This window comes from Myzus persicae, unplaced genomic scaffold (assembly GCF_001856785.1).
Source record: "Myzus persicae strain clone G006 unplaced genomic scaffold, MPER_G0061.0, whole genome shotgun sequence".
In the NCBI taxonomy this organism is placed as follows: Eukaryota; Metazoa; Arthropoda; class Insecta; order Hemiptera; family Aphididae; genus Myzus; species Myzus persicae.
The window spans coordinates 325,613-343,123 of record NW_019102023.1 but is presented as its reverse complement, the minus strand read 5'-3'; the positions used below and the strand labels follow the sequence as shown (position 1 = coordinate 343,123).

The 17,511-nt window shown below is 27.8% G+C and overlaps 1 protein-coding gene across 1 annotated transcript; it reads right to left on the bottom strand.

Annotated features, from left to right (window-relative positions):
- Positions 1-2,732: 2,732 nt before the first annotated feature.
- Positions 2,733-17,386, bottom strand: LOC111031015. Its single transcript, XM_022310792.1, has 3 exons — positions 16,971-17,386; positions 3,734-3,779; positions 2,733-3,183 (listed from the first exon to the last, which is right to left on the bottom strand). Exons 1-3 carry the CDS (start codon positions 17,043-17,045, stop codon positions 2,978-2,980), a joined length of 327 nt encoding a protein of 108 aa, XP_022166484.1. The 5' UTR covers positions 17,046-17,386; the 3' UTR covers positions 2,733-2,977.
- Positions 17,387-17,511: the final 125 nt, after the last annotated feature.

The window sequence follows — 17,511 nt, the reverse complement described above, 5'->3', positions numbered from 1 at the left end:
TTTTAATAATTTTTATTGGTACTTTACATTTTTTTAAATGTGGATAATTTAACCATAGATTTTATTTTAGGCACCTTATACTCAATAGTATAATAACTAATAAAGTAATAACTATATTATGATTGACAAGGATGTAGTTAAGAGGACGTATACCCGCATGTGTCTCTGCAGATCGTAACATATCAATTTTTACTCTCAGAAGATCACGTTTTGCTCTGTCAGTTTAAAAATTAGAGTGAATTGACCTCTTATTAAAATTAAAGGTAAGATTATTATGGAGGGCATCTCAAGGGCTTTTTATAATATTTTATTTTTAAAACGAGTTATAAGTATTTTAAAATTTTAAATTGTTGAACATCTTAAAATACTCATAATTCGTTTTAAAATTAAAATATTATAAAAAGCCCATGAGATGCCCTCCATAATAATCTTACCATTAGTTTTAATAAGAGGTCAATTCACTCAAATTTTTAAACTGACAGAGCAAAACGTGATCTTTTGAGAGTAAAATTTGGTGTGTTACGCACTTGTAACACGGAGAACACACATACAGGTATAACGTCCTCTTAAGAGGACCCCACATCCACAAGTGTTGTCTTACAAACGTACTACATAGAAAAATTGTACATGAAATAATTCATTTTACTCCGTTATTTTTAAAGCTATAGTGAATTGACCCATGATAAAATCTAAAGATTTTTTTTTTATTTTACACAATAATATAAACAATCTGTACAATTATGCACAATTAGCATATTTGATAAGGGTTAATAATACATGAAGTACGTGAGTAAGAAGCCACCCACTGATGGCACTTGACTGGAAGTTGTATGAAACTGGTTATGCTTATATACCTATTTATTTATTTTTATTTATTATTTTTTTTTGATATTAGTTCCCTAGCAAATCACGACACCATCTCCTTTTTAATCGACGCCAGGGGTTGCCAGATAATGTTTGGATGGACAGGTTTTTAATGAGTGGATTTTGGTGTGTTTGCAGCCGGGCATGAAAGATTTTGTCGAAACGTATAGCTTCTTCTGTCACAGTTTTAATTGACAGGTCATTATGAATAGTGTAATTCGAAACAAAGGGTGGAGCATTAGTAATTTTTCGAAGAGCAATATTTTGGAATTGCTGAATTTTGTTTGTATTGGACGCTTTTGCTGTACCCCATAGTTGGAGGCCATATGTCCATAGAGGTTTGAGTAATATTTTGTACATAAGAACTTTAATTTTTAAGCTGGAGTGTTTGTTATTTGTGAGTAGCGTTCGTAGTCTGCGAAGACGGGCGTTTAAGGCAAGTCTTTTTATACGGATATGGCTATTCCAAGTGAGGCGCTTATCCAAGTTAAGTCCAAGATATCTGACTGAGTCAGATGTGGGAATAAAATCTAAAGATAAAAAAATTATCTAAGGCAGAGAATCCCAACCAGTGGGAATTTAGATAGTATATACTATATATACTGAATGGGGGATTAAAAATAGATTTTTGTTGTTCAACTAATAATGCCATTTTATAATCAGTAAAATTGAAAACAATAAATCAATTTTTGAACGGTCACTTATCGACCGTAAAATAAAAAAAGGTCGTCAAGACTCTAATTTAAGCAGGGGGAGTGACTTGAGAATTTTGAAAATTTGCAAGGCGGCGTAGAATAAAAAGGTTGGGAACCATTGACCTAAGGAAACTCAGAATATCAATAAAATCCTAAAAAATGTAATAAGATACCCTGGAATCTATATTATAATAATCCTACTTTTAAATTTTATCATAGGTCATTTCAAATCGTAAATTGTATTCAAGTGAACACAAAATTTGTCATGGTTTATGTTTGTGTATTAAAATAAGACAGAGACAACACATGTGATGGATATTGAGTCCTCTTAAAGTAACCTAGAATATAATAATATATGTATGATGAAAGAAGGTAAATTTTTTAATATCAATTAATATGTACAATTAACATAAAGAGTTCGCTGCATCAGTAAATAATTATTACAATGATTTATAATTACGTCGTAAAACCGATCTTGTTTAATTAACCAATATGATATTATAATATAATTATTTATATAATTGTAATAATATGTTATCTATTTTAATTAGCAATTTTAAACATTATGCTTACGCGTATTAATAATATAATATAATTAAAGCACAAACATGAGGAGCATTTCGTTACCATACTTGGTAGTTGATATGGATAATGCTGAATTAACGTATATAATTTATTATACACTCACGTCTCGGCACATGTATTCATTCACCTATCACCATAATGGAATACATTTTCTAAACTCAATCAATAATAGTGTAGATATATATAAAACAACAATAATTAATAAAGAATATTAATTTTTTTTTAATGAATGATGTTATTATTAATAATAAACATTATTAATGTCGTACACAAACCACGAAAAATAGGTTATGAGTTACTTATTAATTACGATTTACTTCTTTTGAGAATAAGAATATACGACTAGGCATTTATTTATCGAATAACAATGGAATCCTTCAAATACGACAAGATTAAGTACAAAGGTCTAAGAATGATCCAACGTTATCAAATTTATAATTACCTATATCATTTTCAAAATAATCATTAAATTAATTGTTCTTTTATCAGCTTCAAAAAAATGTACTATGTTGAAATGATAAAAATGAATTTATTATTATTTTAGTCAATGAACAGTCTCATAATACTATAATTACACATCATCATTGAAATAGTTATTTAAAAAAAATAATTAAACGAAAGAATGAAAAATAGTTAAATTTCGTTTGTAATATAGTTAGCTGAACTCATCATAAATTCATAAATAATTTAAAATAAACAATTTCCTTGTATCGTATCTATATGGCTTATATACACGATATACCTAAGATACGTATTAGTAAGTACATAAAAATATTATTCCGAATTTTACATTTTTGCATTTATTACACAATTTTAGTTAAAGTTTTAATACTTTAATATATGTACATCGTGCATCTATTTTTATTATTACTTCTTGAGATCGAACACATTTTTGTCATCTTTTCAACTTGGATTTCGTTTATTATATTGATATCACTACATAAAATATCTTCGCTGTTGGAAAATTGTGGGAGAATCGAGAACATCATACAATCGGTTGTTGTGCATTTCATGGAAGTTTTCTGGACTATTTGTTTTCCTATACATAGGTACTATTATTTAATTGTGTTGTTTACAACTATGGTACAATTTATAAAATTACGCAACATCGAGCACATCGTGTTAACAAAAATGTAGAGACCGCCGGTATGCATCGTACCTACTACCTACACAATAGTAGGCCTTTTTATTAAATCAATTAAGAATCATTAATTTTTGTTTGTCAACGATTATAGCTAACCAGTAAGAATATATTATTAACTGCATGCTGATTGCAGTCTTTGTTGCTTTTTTTCAGTATTTTAGGTAACGCTATACCATTAGTTAAATTACTCACTATTAAAATCCTAACTAGTGGGAAAATTGAAAACTGTCAAGTTTTTTCAAATAAAAAATAGCATATTTATATAAATGCATTTTTCTGATCTACAACTGCAGCTAAGACATATTATAGCGTATTAGTGTATACTAAAAAATGCCGGCATTCCAAGTTCTAACGATTGTAACTCTTTAAAGTAAATTTGAAGTTCTTATTATTTTTAATTTAGCAATAAACCATAATACACCTACTCATAATTATAAATATATACCTAATAGATAAATCCATGCATCGCTATATTTCGTAAGTGCCAGTTTCTGAAAATAAAATAATGTAGTTCGTTGTTTTAATTTTAAAAACATATATATATATTCTTAACACAATGAAACGGTTTTGATTTTGGGAGAGATGTTTTATTTAATTTAAATTAAAATCAATTATTGTTTATTGCACTCAAAATACTAATACCTAATCGATTCACCGAAAAATAAATTTCAATTAAGAAATTCAATCATGGCATATCAGACATATTTGTTATAATATTTTAATAGTATTATAATATAAAGTCTTTAAAATACAAAATATTTTTAACTATCAATTTCCTAATACTTGCCGTATTGCTATACTATGTGGAATATGGACTAAACACTTAAAAGACGCTCATAAAACTATTAAAGCTAATACAATTATTCATTGATTTTAAATTTAAAACTACAATTTGTAATCATACGTGATTTTGATTTAAATATTAATTTCAAAATTGGTTTTTCTCCATAAAACTATAAAAAATGTTTAAGTACTTTTATGGGCTGCATACGAACTGAGTCCCAGTAACCTTTTATGACGAATTGAGTCCCGGGTTGTTTTAGGGTATAAACCAATTGAGTCCAGTGAAATTATTGTAGGTATAATACTGAGTCCCGTTAAAATATTATAATATAAAATAATTATTATATTAATATTTTAATTAATATATAACCAATATATATTTTTTCGTTTGATACAATATATATTGACGGGACTTTTAAAAGCTGCCCAATACAGTTTACTCAACTGTTTACTATCCACGGAATGAAAAATAATAACTACATACCATTGGTATTTTGTTTACTTTTGGACAAAGTTTCAATAATATAATATGTATATATAGGTATATCCGAGGCACCGCATAATTTTCACTGTGTCTGGACCCTGGATGGTTATTTTATATTTTACTCAAAATAATCCTCGGACTCAATTCGTATACAATTAGTTTCCTAACCCCGGACTCAATTAGTATATGTCTCGTTTGTACCCGGGACTCAAAGTATATTAATTTTTTCCCGTTCAGGTATAGGGACTCAATTAGTACACAGCGCTTTTATGTACATTCAAGAAAATCTCTATCTTCACCGTCGGTTAAAAATACCTGGAAGTGTGCTTCTTGTGTGTCCTGTCACTAGACAGCTCCCTCATCATACTACTATATAATCGTATCAATTATTCTCCATCCTATTATACTTGTTTATATCGTATGGCTTATTAGTAACATGCTACACATTACACATTTTCTATTTTGATAAAAAACCCATGTTCGAAGTCGCTCTGCTGGATAATAAGTATCGAGTGTATCTCGGCAAGTGGGTACCGCTCTGCTGTACCTCTACATAAGTTGTCAAATGGATCATTGTATAATTATATAATAAAAACGATTCTGAGAGTATACGGTATGTCAGCCCATATTACTAAGTATATTTTACGATATTATTATTGCTATTAAAGTAATTTATTTTACTTTAAGTATTCAGTAATACAGTAGATTGAATTGATTTTTATCGAAAATATTATATTTTAAAATATCATTATTCTGTATTTGTGTCAACTGTATTGTGAAAAGTCTTGTGAAATCTTGTATTACATTTTCAAATCTTAGATAATAATAGAAAGTTTTTTATACATTTTCAATTCAAAATAATCCAGTATTCACAAATGTTCTTAATTTTGACGAATTTTACCAACATTTTTTTTTTTTAGGATGCTCATAAAAGAATATTGTGGATTTACATTTTACACTTAACTTTTTTTTTCAATTCTACTAAAGAGTCAAAATATTTTGAAAATTGTACCATGTATAAAAAATGATAGTATAAAATCTCTGTGAAAATTGGATGTATCTACAGTTATTATTTCTAGAATTACCTACACTAAAAAAATAGATTTTGCTGGTGTTTTTGATTTTCTAGACAGTTTTGAAAACTAATGGAGATCTTTTACCAAAAGTTCCAACTAGATTCACTTTCCTACCGGAAAATATTCTGAAATAGAAAATCAAAGTTTTTTTACTGCTCCAAAAGGTGATGACAGACACAAAAAAAAATATCAATATATCAATACATTCATCGCTCCTTTCCGCTATAATTAAGTTTTTACCTTAAGTTTTGAAAATTCCTCAACAAATTATCATAGTTTCACACCTTCACTTTGGCCTTCATGCATTTTTCAAAATTGTTTACATAAATGTTACGCTAAATATCTCACTCAAGATTTAAAATTTTATACTTCTCAGTCAAGTAAGTGACCACAATCCTATTAAGAATTAAGATAAAATCGATGAACCGATAAAACCGACTATGCCAGTTTACAAATGGTATACCTATTTACGACAAATAAAACTATAATTATAGATTTTCATTAGATAAATACAATTTGTTAAGAATATATGAATTTTGATTAAAACATGCAAAAATATGCAAAACAAAAACGGTTTTACTAAATTTAGTTATGGAGCAAAATCGTGGACAAAATCGAGGAAAAATATATGATAATGCATAGAAATCTTAGCCCTAGTTATACCTAACCGTCGTCCGTGAAACGTATATTATCTGCATCAGTGCATCACGTATAATATCTGCGGGCTATAAAACTATATTATACAGTCTCTAACACGATTTGGGCATCATGGTTTTAAATTATTAAGTATAACATATAAAAAAAAATATTAAATAAATCTGTTTAGAAAAGTCAATGTGAGTGCCCCCCTCCCCTCAGGGTTCGCCATTGAAAATCCAACCCTGATTTTATCCATCTCCAATACTCTGTAATTAAATAAGTATGCATTATGCATGTATAATATTGTATTATTTCCTGTTTTTTACTTATTTTCTTATTAAACCCAAACTTTCATAATTTGATATCACAAATTATTTAATTATTAATTATATGTTAGGGAAAGATGTGAAACAGATAATACCTGTACAGCAGGGGTGTCTAACCTTTTGTGAAGACTGGGCCACATCATATAGGTAGAAGTTGTTGTGGGCCACATACTTTTTTTAATAATTGTACATTCAAATTTAATGATTAAATTATATTCTATAATACAGCAATACATTTTTTTTTAAATTTTACAATAGCAAATAATAAACAGAAATATTTTTACAAGTATTAATATTTCATTATAAGTACACAGACAAATATATTTATTTATAATAAAAAAAAAAGTTTTAGTTTAAAAAAGTCATTAGTTTTATTTAATGTGAAATTTTAAATTGCTTTTTCTGTGAAAGTATAGAATCAATATCTGGATCGATTAAGTTGTGGCAATCCTTAGGCAACGGTAAAAACACGGACGTGCGATCGGCCCTTACAGTTTATTTGATGTATTATATTCTTAAAATAAATTTGTTCTCGTTATATTAATGTATTATATACAATTAATTCATGATTTTTAAATTGAAGTGAGGGCCGCATAAAAATCCAACGCGGGCCGTGGGTTGGACATCCCTGCTCTACAGTCTGCAAGCTTTTGCCTCAGGTGTGTCATATATATGTACTTATAAATTATGTATCTTAAATATAAAAATCGTTAAAATGTTTATTTTGTAGATGTATACTGTAGGCATTAGTATACTACATTAGGTTAAATTAATTTATGCCGAAAAAATTGTATTCGAAAATATATCTTTGTATATACACAACTAAACTGTATAATATGATAATGTACTCTATAAGTCTCAAGTACCTACAAATAATAATTTTAAATAACGATAAAATAACTAAAATTGTTATTCTTGGTTTTAATAAGTTATTTCGTCCAAATTTAAAAAATGTGTTTATACATTTTTTAGATGTTTTGAATTTTAAATTTTAGCCAAAAAGTTGTATATTTTATAATTTTTTAACTATAAAATTATTTGAAAATTATTCGAGATTTGGATAAATGTTGTCAAAATTTGAACTTTAAATACTTATAAAAAAAAAATTGTGCCTATGGATCTTTGATATTTATTAACGGCTATTAAAACAACTTATACTGAACCTTGTATTATATTTTCAAGTATTTTGACCCAACAAATACAATTTTATGGATATTTATAAAATTAAAATTAAACAATTTCAAATGTCTCTGTAGAACTCAAAATGAGTCAAATTTTTTCGAACATTTTATGGTGCATAGAAATAGCTAATATTACATAAATATTCAAAGAAAATTTCATGAATCTACGATTATTTGTCATAGAGCTGTAATACGAGAACAAATCTGCAAAATATCAGTTTTTTATAATTTTTAGATGCTTTTGAAAACCAATAGGAATTTTTTACTTTTGACACTCCCAAAGTATCAACTAAATAGATTTATACCAGATAATATGCTGTTAAAGAAAATTGAAGCATTTTTACCATTACAAAAAGTGATAAGACACAAAAAAAATATCATTTAAAATCAATACATTCATCGCTCCGTTCAGAATTTAAAATAGTATAGTAAATAATAATAATTTTATAACAACAAATAATGTAACTCACTTTCCTTTGACGAGTTCGAAAAGCCTATAGCTTTGCTTAGTGAACACAATGTCGTTATATTAATCATACACGAAGATCAGTATGGAATATATTATTATATCACATTAATTTCATCAAAATTAACGACACCGGAATAGACATAGAGCTCTGCAAATAATGACAGCCGTCAGCCATAGTGTTAACTGTTAAGCAACGGGTGTCCACGAGAGAACTGACCATAATGAATACTGATGTATAAATATATGATCAGTGGCTATTCTATACTAATATAGCGGTCATACTAGCTATAATGGGCAGCCGGGTAGAGTGAAGAATAATAATTTTACAAATAATCTTCATGGGATCGATGAAAATTTAAAACTTTAATAAAGGATATTAGTTTTTGAAAAAATATACGAACAAAAAAGTCCCATGAGTTTTTTTTACAAAATTCTTATTACCCAATAAGAGTAGGTCCAACAATCGACTATTAAGCCTAAATTTGTAAAAATAGGTATGAACAAAAAAAAAATAATAATAATTAATAACCGAATATTTTTGGTGTGTAAAGCTAGTTCGCTTCTTTGGAGTGCACCTTGAGTAATTCTAAATCAATGGTCTTAAACTCAAATTACCGATGGGCCATATATTTATATGCCTAAGATTCGAGGGAAAAACACCTTTTATTTTACTCATCTAAAATCCAAAATGAACAAAATAAATGAAAGTAAAATGTCAAAATGTATTTCTTTTATTAATTATAATTTATAATTATGATAATATAACTGTATTTAATTACTGTATCTAGGTATTACAAAAATGAACATATTTTTTTTTTATGGTAATTATTTCTTTCTAATTTAAAAAAAACTTCACATTCTTGAAGAAATAAATATTTATTGTGGGTCACACTGAAAGGGTTCGAGGACCATATGTTTGAGACCACTGCTATTGAATTCGGACGCATTCAGTCAAATATGACTTTATTTTTGCTTAGATTTTTTCACTCACTTAGGTAATACCTCATTCGAAACGCTCTTGGGACATTAAATATGAACATCTTCTCGAGACACGCTATAAGGAAACTCTTGTTTGTTTTATTATTTCGCTTTTATAGCTTTGATTATTAGCAATAATGATATACCTGAAAACCTGATACTGATCAGGAGCTGAGATCTGGAATAATGCAACTACAATAGCCAGTAAACTAAATTTCACTGTCAACATACTCTTGTAGTTATATATACATACTCATGAATTTTATTTTGTAAACACATCTATAAATATTATGTGATTTTCTTTCTTCAAGTATTGTAGAAATCAAACGATTTAAAAATTAAAAATAAGTATAGTTAAACAAAGTGTAATTTTTAATTTGTCTAAGACCTACACATAATGCATTAAGAGGATGCAACCCACGCGTTTGTTGTCTCCGTCTTACCAACTTATGACAAAGCAAATTTTCGTTCACTAGTTTCAATATAGTGCGCTGTTACTTGTTAGTTTTTATATTAGAGTGAACTAACCCATCATCAAACTTTTAGGTAAGAACATTCTATGCTTAAATGTCAGCGAATTTTTGATATTTTCATTTTCAAGCAAGATATGAGTATGTGAATATCACAAATTAAAAATGCTCATAACTCGCTTGATTATGAGAATATCAAAAATTCGCTGACGCTTAAGCTGCACAAATAATGTTTTTACCTAAAAGCAAAACTAACAGCACACTATGAAAATAGTAAACGAAAATTATCTAAGCCGTAAACGTGTGTAAGACGAAAACAGCAATTGCATGGGTAGCGTCCTCTGAGTGTATTCTCGATAAATTTGATAATAACTAATAATAAATAGTATTTATTATTTATATTATATTATTATCTCAGACAATGTCCATTACTCATTAGTCATTAGTAATATATAGTATGGACATCCGGTTATTTCAACTACAATATAAATAGTTAGACAATAATTAATCAATTATAAAGGAAATTATATGCATTAGTCAATATTCTAAACATCTGCTCAAGCAATTCGTTAACATAGTTAGCAATTACAATATTTATAATTATAGAAATTAATTATTTTTATAATAATAGATATTGAAAAAAGTTTTAAGAGTAAGATAAATATTTTTTTGCCATAATAATTATACCTACTTAATGTTCTGTAATTTGTAATAATGGACACTTTTATACGTGGCAAGAGAATGGGATAACATTTTTTTAATAATGCATCTTCTTTCCCTAAGATGTCTATTTGAGGCACATATTTCTATACTAAATTACGTGTACAGTGTACTGTGTAGTATACAACTATTGAATTCTGTGATTTGATTTTATAATATAATATTATATAAATTTAAAAAAATATTGAAATATAGCCAGGGGTTTGAGAATAGAGATAGTTCATTTAAATGGATATCCTCATTGACCTCATTAAGTGAATTTGTCATTTGATTACAAAACATTAGATTAGAGATGTAGGTGAAAATATGCTATATATAGATAGGGAGAAACGAGTTACACATAATGTCAATTTCAATTTTCAAGTGACATCTATATACTGTCAGGAGGATAGAACTATAATATAAAAGTGCCTTAATAGAATTGATATGTATACATTTTGAAGGGACTAACACATGAAACAAATTTATTTTAAGTGTACAACAGTAGTACAGTAATCACCTATCTACATTGTTGTATAGTCATTTTATTAAAGAACAACAATTATAACTATTTATAATAGTTTCGTGGCATAGCGGACAATTGAGGAAAACATTATTTATATCGCATTGGACTCTGATTTTTAAATTAACTTTAAATAGTGCAACAAAAATAAATATTGGAACTTTTTTACTTTACCGGACAACCTCTTTTACAATTTTTGTTTGTTTCATCGTATGTAGCTTATTAGGGTATATGAATTTAGAATTTGGCGCTTGGACACTTAGTTTTGAAGTTATAGCTACTTGACATTTCATATACACATAGCGTGATTACTCGCTCTGTTATATTGTGTATGCGTTTTTATTTTTTTTTACACAGTTAAATAATAAATTATATTAAAAACAAACATTTCTGTCATAATATATAATTAATTAATACATTATTAAAGAGCACGAGACGTGTGACTATGTACAAGATACATTATCATTGATACAAGATTTATAATATATAAAAGCATATATATATATAATATATATAACCTATAATAATAATAATGATAATGATAACTTTATGTTATCATTATACGGGAAATTCAAATCGAAAACATCCCTCAACTTGTTGTGTAAAACCACCTTAGTTGGGTATAGGACTTCAAACAGCTATAACTTCAAAACTAATTCCGAGCGCCAAATTCTGACTTCACCAGCGTTTTTAGCATGCTTATATACATACTTAGAAACAAATTGCAAGTCTGGTAAAACAGATATATATCTTAATTTTTAAGAACTAAAAATAGTATAATGTATTCATTTTTCAAATTAAAAAAATTATCATAATTACGAAATCTGACTATTTCACGAAGCTTGAGAGTTTTTTCTTAGAGGAAAGTTATTGTTCTAAAAATGCATTGGCTCTTACTCAGTTTTTACTTTTTAGTATTGCTCAATATTGTCATTGTATATTGCTCAATACACTGCTGCTGTAGTTATGGTTATGGTTAGTTTATGGTTTGGGTAGACAAATTTCTTATTTTATAAATATTTATATTTAATTTAGTTACTATACGGTGATTATGGACGAGAAATACCAAATAACAATAAACTGCCAAACAAATATTTTGTGAGACGTTAATTGAAAAAGCATACATATATTGTAAAAAACAAAAACGACGAGAGGAACAAACATTTAATTGTAAAAGAGCCAGTCGCCATCAAGTATAACATGAAATAATGGCACTGCCAGCGGGCCAGCACGCTATTGATAGTGATCTTTATATAAATTGATCATTTACGGTTTGGCTTGATGTATATACTACATATATACAAACAGTCTAAATCGTTAACCAAAAACTAATAAGTTATATACATATAAATACAAAATGTTTATATTTATACATTATATATTATAAATATTTTTGATGAATTTAATAAAACCTGTTTCGATTAATAGGCTGTTTTGATTTAAAAAGTGAAATAGTCCAAAGTTGTTCTACACCAGAGTACCAGACTACACCTTGCACTGTCACATAATGATTTAACTTCAGATTTTAATTTTTCCACTGTAATAGGCAGTACAAATGTACAAATGTACATAATATATAATACATAATCTGTACTAAATTTATATTTACATATATGTTGCCATTCAAATTATATTTTGTATTAAAAAAAAAAAAGAAGTGTACCATTGTGGCAGTGTGCCAAAATATTTGTAACTACAAGCAATTTTTAAAACAAAGAGTTGCGATTTTATAGTATTCTAATTTCTAGCCCTCAACAGCTCAACCCTGTCACTTATTTAAAATAATAAAATATAAAAAGCTACTTATTGTATATTATAATCACTGACATGATTTGGGATGTGGAAAAGTTTTTAAATAGCCAAGTTCATATAACAAAAGAGTATCAAACACCTAAAATGATTCGACAAAATGATTCCACTCTAAATTTAGTCAATCAATTAACCGGTCGATCTAAATGGATGAAAATTAATTGGTACCTATATCATAAGTTTTGATACACATATTATGTAACTATACGCAAAAGGTATATCATTCACTGTATTTATCATAGTATGCGCGTGGGCATCCAACTAATATCATTGTACAGAACAACAAATCTACTGGAAAATGTAAAATTATAAAAATAACCTGAAAAGAAGCACTGCTTAGTAACTATACATTGTTAGATACATAATTATTTTCATAGCCATCTTTGGTGGCGTATTTCAAGTTTTTAATAAGAGGAGGCAAAAGTTTTGACCTTCCCATATAACTGAACTAAAAAAAATAACGCCCCAGCTAATTTACATTTACATTTTTATCTCGGTACAATTCTAATCTTACATAATAGTACCTAACTTTATACGTGTCTAAATCAAAAATAGCATCATTTTGTAGCAAAAAATAAATAGAGGATCTAAATAATTATGGTACCTACTTCAGTGGCGTCATTTCATATTTTTTAGAGGAATCGAACTAATTAAATTACCATATAAAACTCGACTGTTAAAACGTAGTTGAAAAATCGTAAAAATGTTCATAGGTACCTTTAATAATACAGGTTTTTTCAAAATCATGGATAAATTTAAGTGTGATAGTTTTGTTTTTAAAATTTTTATATCATAATATTCTCGTACATAATAATTATAAAACTATAAATATTAGGTATTATCGTGAGAATAATTTCTAGTGTTTACACATTACACACAAATATATTTCCTCAAAATCAAATAAAATATGATTTATTATGTCATCAACAACCAGCCCAATAACTGAACGATTACAGTCAGACAAGGGCAAATGCCTCCCCCCCAATAAAAATGATACCACTGATAAATCTCACGATTTACAAGAAAAAAGAAGTTGATATCATCAAATGACACCCATTATACATTATTACAAATCTAAATAATAAAAAACATGTTTTTAACTCAAATATTTTTTCTATAGTAGTATTTATTTATTGTTTGATGTATTATTTTTAAGTCAATATTTACTTGCCATACAGTCTTATAGAACAATTGAATAGCGGTGCAAATAGGCAGTTAAATTAATCTAAACATTTTGAAAATTATATTTAAAAATATAGCCATATAAGTACTTACTTGAACGTTTCAAGCCCCCCTAGTAATATTTCAGAATTATATTTACTAAAATAATTGTTATGTTTTATTTAAATATCAAATTCGTTAAAATTTAAACTCTAAACGTTTATTTTACATATGTGCTTTTATTTTTTTAAAGTTTTTAGGAATAAGTGACCACCTTGAGGTACACCAGAGAACATATTATAGTAGTAGGAGGCGAGTATGTTTAATATTTATATAGGTTTCACTTTATAGATACCTCATACCTACTACCTACTACCTACTCATTAGATATTATAGACGAAACACGGAAACATATTTTGGCCATTTGATTTATAAGTATCTATAACTAGTATAGCTGTGTAGGTAATAAAAGCTGTTTCCACAGTTAATGAACAAAAATATTCCAGGTATTCAGTATTTCTTTTATGGTATAACAATAAAAAATGATAATCAAACTAACGCAGTGGAATTATAAGAAAAAAAATAACATTACTGCATAGGTATTAGGTGGTGATTCATTGAACAGTGAACATGGTTCCAATGAACACTTTTACCGTTTCTTGTCTTCGGGAAGAATCTAAATACATTTTTCCCAATATTTTATTTGAAGATGTGTAATATTTATTTATAATTTGGGGTGATCTATCATCTATGTAATGTAAGACACAATTATTAACGTTTTCGAAAACATTTTTTTTCCACATAACTTCAAATCGTTAAAAAAACATTTTTCTAAGATTAAAAATAGTTTTTACTTTTTACTTTTTTTAATGACAACATGCATTTTTAATTCCTTTTATCAGAGAAAAACATTTTTGAGAGTACTTCGGAGAATGAAAATCAAATTTTGAACAAGTAGTGTATGAGTTACTTATAACTTATAAGTATTTAAAGTTTACATGAACAAATTACAGAGTGGTAGGAACTAGGAGTAGTATGACTAGTCCACTGTACACAGTACACACACACGCCACTTCACCGCAAAATGTTGGTCCACTGCTCCGCTCGTCTACCTTTAAATATGTATGTATAGCTATAGGGCTGGGACTGATGCTTTTTGAATTGTATTCCTACGCGATGCTCGTTGTATAACATATTATACAAATACGTTTCATATACTATTTTTTAATCAGAATAAGAAGCTTGTATTTTTAGAGAATTTCTGATTTTACAGAATTTATTTTTGATTTTTATCTAGAGCATTATACATTTGTTAAATTTTTAGGACAAAACTCAGGTTTTTTTAAATTTAATTGAAAAATATTAACTTCTAAAATTAGCTTTGTAATATGATCAGAAAGATTTTATCTAATCCAATATTATTAACCGTCATCTTTCGACACAACGTCAAATCTAATTTAAGAGTGGCGACAACAAAAAAATTCACGATGCACCACAGTCCACAACCCACAAGAAACAACAAATTAACAAGACGTGTGAACCAAAATTAAGAGAATTATAAAATACGTATTTTAATTTTACACAAAAATAATTTTTCTGATCAATTTAATAATAATGATAGAGGATTTCTACGATGTAAAAAACATGTTAAAATAAGGACCACTCTGTATGTAGCTTATGATGCTAATTAAATTATTGCACGAGTCGAAATGTCGAAACTTATTAAGTATTTATAAACGTTGAATTTACAAGTAGTAAAATATCAAATGGTTATTAAAACTAAACCTTCCCTACTCAATTATTAAATTACAAAGACGGTACCTTCACCTATGTATAATAATATTACCAATTTAAAGTAAATACCTATACATAAATTCAATTTAGTTTTATAAAAATATTCTTTAACTACTGACTACTGGCCATGGGCATTTAAATATTTGAGATTTTTACGATAGATTAATAAGTAAATATGTGTTGACGATTAACTATACACATTATATGCTAATATTTTAATTATCTAACTAATGTGCCGTAGCCATGTTTCTTTTTTTTTGGGGGGGGGGGTGGGGCTTAAACCCTAACCTCTCCAAGCTACGGCACTGAATTCTAACATATTATATTATTAGGTATGTTTGGTACTGGAGTAGAAGAGCAGAGGTTCTCAGCCTTTTATATCCACATACCACTAACACAGTTTAACAGTTTAAAAATGTTTATGTACCACTTTCATGACCACTTCTTTATGAAAACATAATCTATTTTTTGCATATTAAAAATGTATGCGTTATGTTACATACTGTTGAAGTACAGAGTTCCCGATAAATAGTTACAACAGCAGTTGATAACATTAATAATTCATATGCACGATTTTTTAAAATTATTTTATAGTTAAAAATTTATAAAATATTCAACTTTTAAAGCTAAGGGTTGAACATTTACAACAAGTTTCCACCCAAGTAGGTTATTCTGGAATCAAAAAATATATAAGCAGTTTTTTTTTATAGTAATTTTATGTTCGAATCTGGACTAAATTACATAATAAATAACCAAGAATAACGGTTTAAGTTATTTTGTAGTAATTAAAAAATGTTATTCGTGGGTACTTAAAACTTCTAAAGTACCTATATTATTATATTATGTAAATATGATAATATGCAAATAATATTAATTAAACTTACCGGCTACAGTAGTAAATACTAAATAGTAATAATAACAATTAAAATAAAATATAAAATATCCTGGGGCGACAAACCGTCTCCGCTCAAAATCATTTTGCGTATACAATGATATATCTTTGAATTCAAATTTAACACCATGCCTACATTAGAGTGATCCACTCGTAAAGTTGTAACCAATTGTACAGTAGAGCATTACCCACTTACCCGCTCTTTTTGATGTTAATGTTTACTCATTAAAAATAAGTACTTATCCGTTATACCGATCACCGATGGTCACCATTCCGTTATTTTTATTTTAGTTATTATTTACTATTTACTATTAATCAAAATAATTATGGATAAAATAAAATGTATTTTTTCGCACTAAACCTGCAGGCTGCATTTTATTCTATTTATTGCACTGTACCCTGTGGAACCCAATGTGCGAGTAGCGAGTATGTGCTCCTGGTACTGAATTTTGTACTTCACGCCATGTTTCCATCAATCCGTACTACCAACGACGTTCTCAACGTGCGTCGTGCACCACACCATGAAATCGATTTTCGGTATCAGCGTCCAGGAAATCATGTTCATTTTCGGGCAACTAATTTCACTTTCATATTTTAACTTGTAAGCCATCCAGCAGGACGGGCATTCCAACCAGGAAAGCGGACCGACAACAAAAGCGTTTTTGAACCTTCTTTTAGTTACTTATCCAAGCCATAAAAGTATTGTTGATGAAACACTCAAATATATTTTCAAAAGTATACTTATATAGACACAGTCGCACATATATTATTTTTAAAAGTATATAAGAATTTAAAATAAAATAAAAAAATTACATACTTCATGTCTTTACTACTAAAAACAAATTTTGATTATGAGATATTGAGATGAGGGAAATATTATGGACTATATATACTACTACACTCTATGAGAAAAACGAGCCGACGAACCAATAATGGATA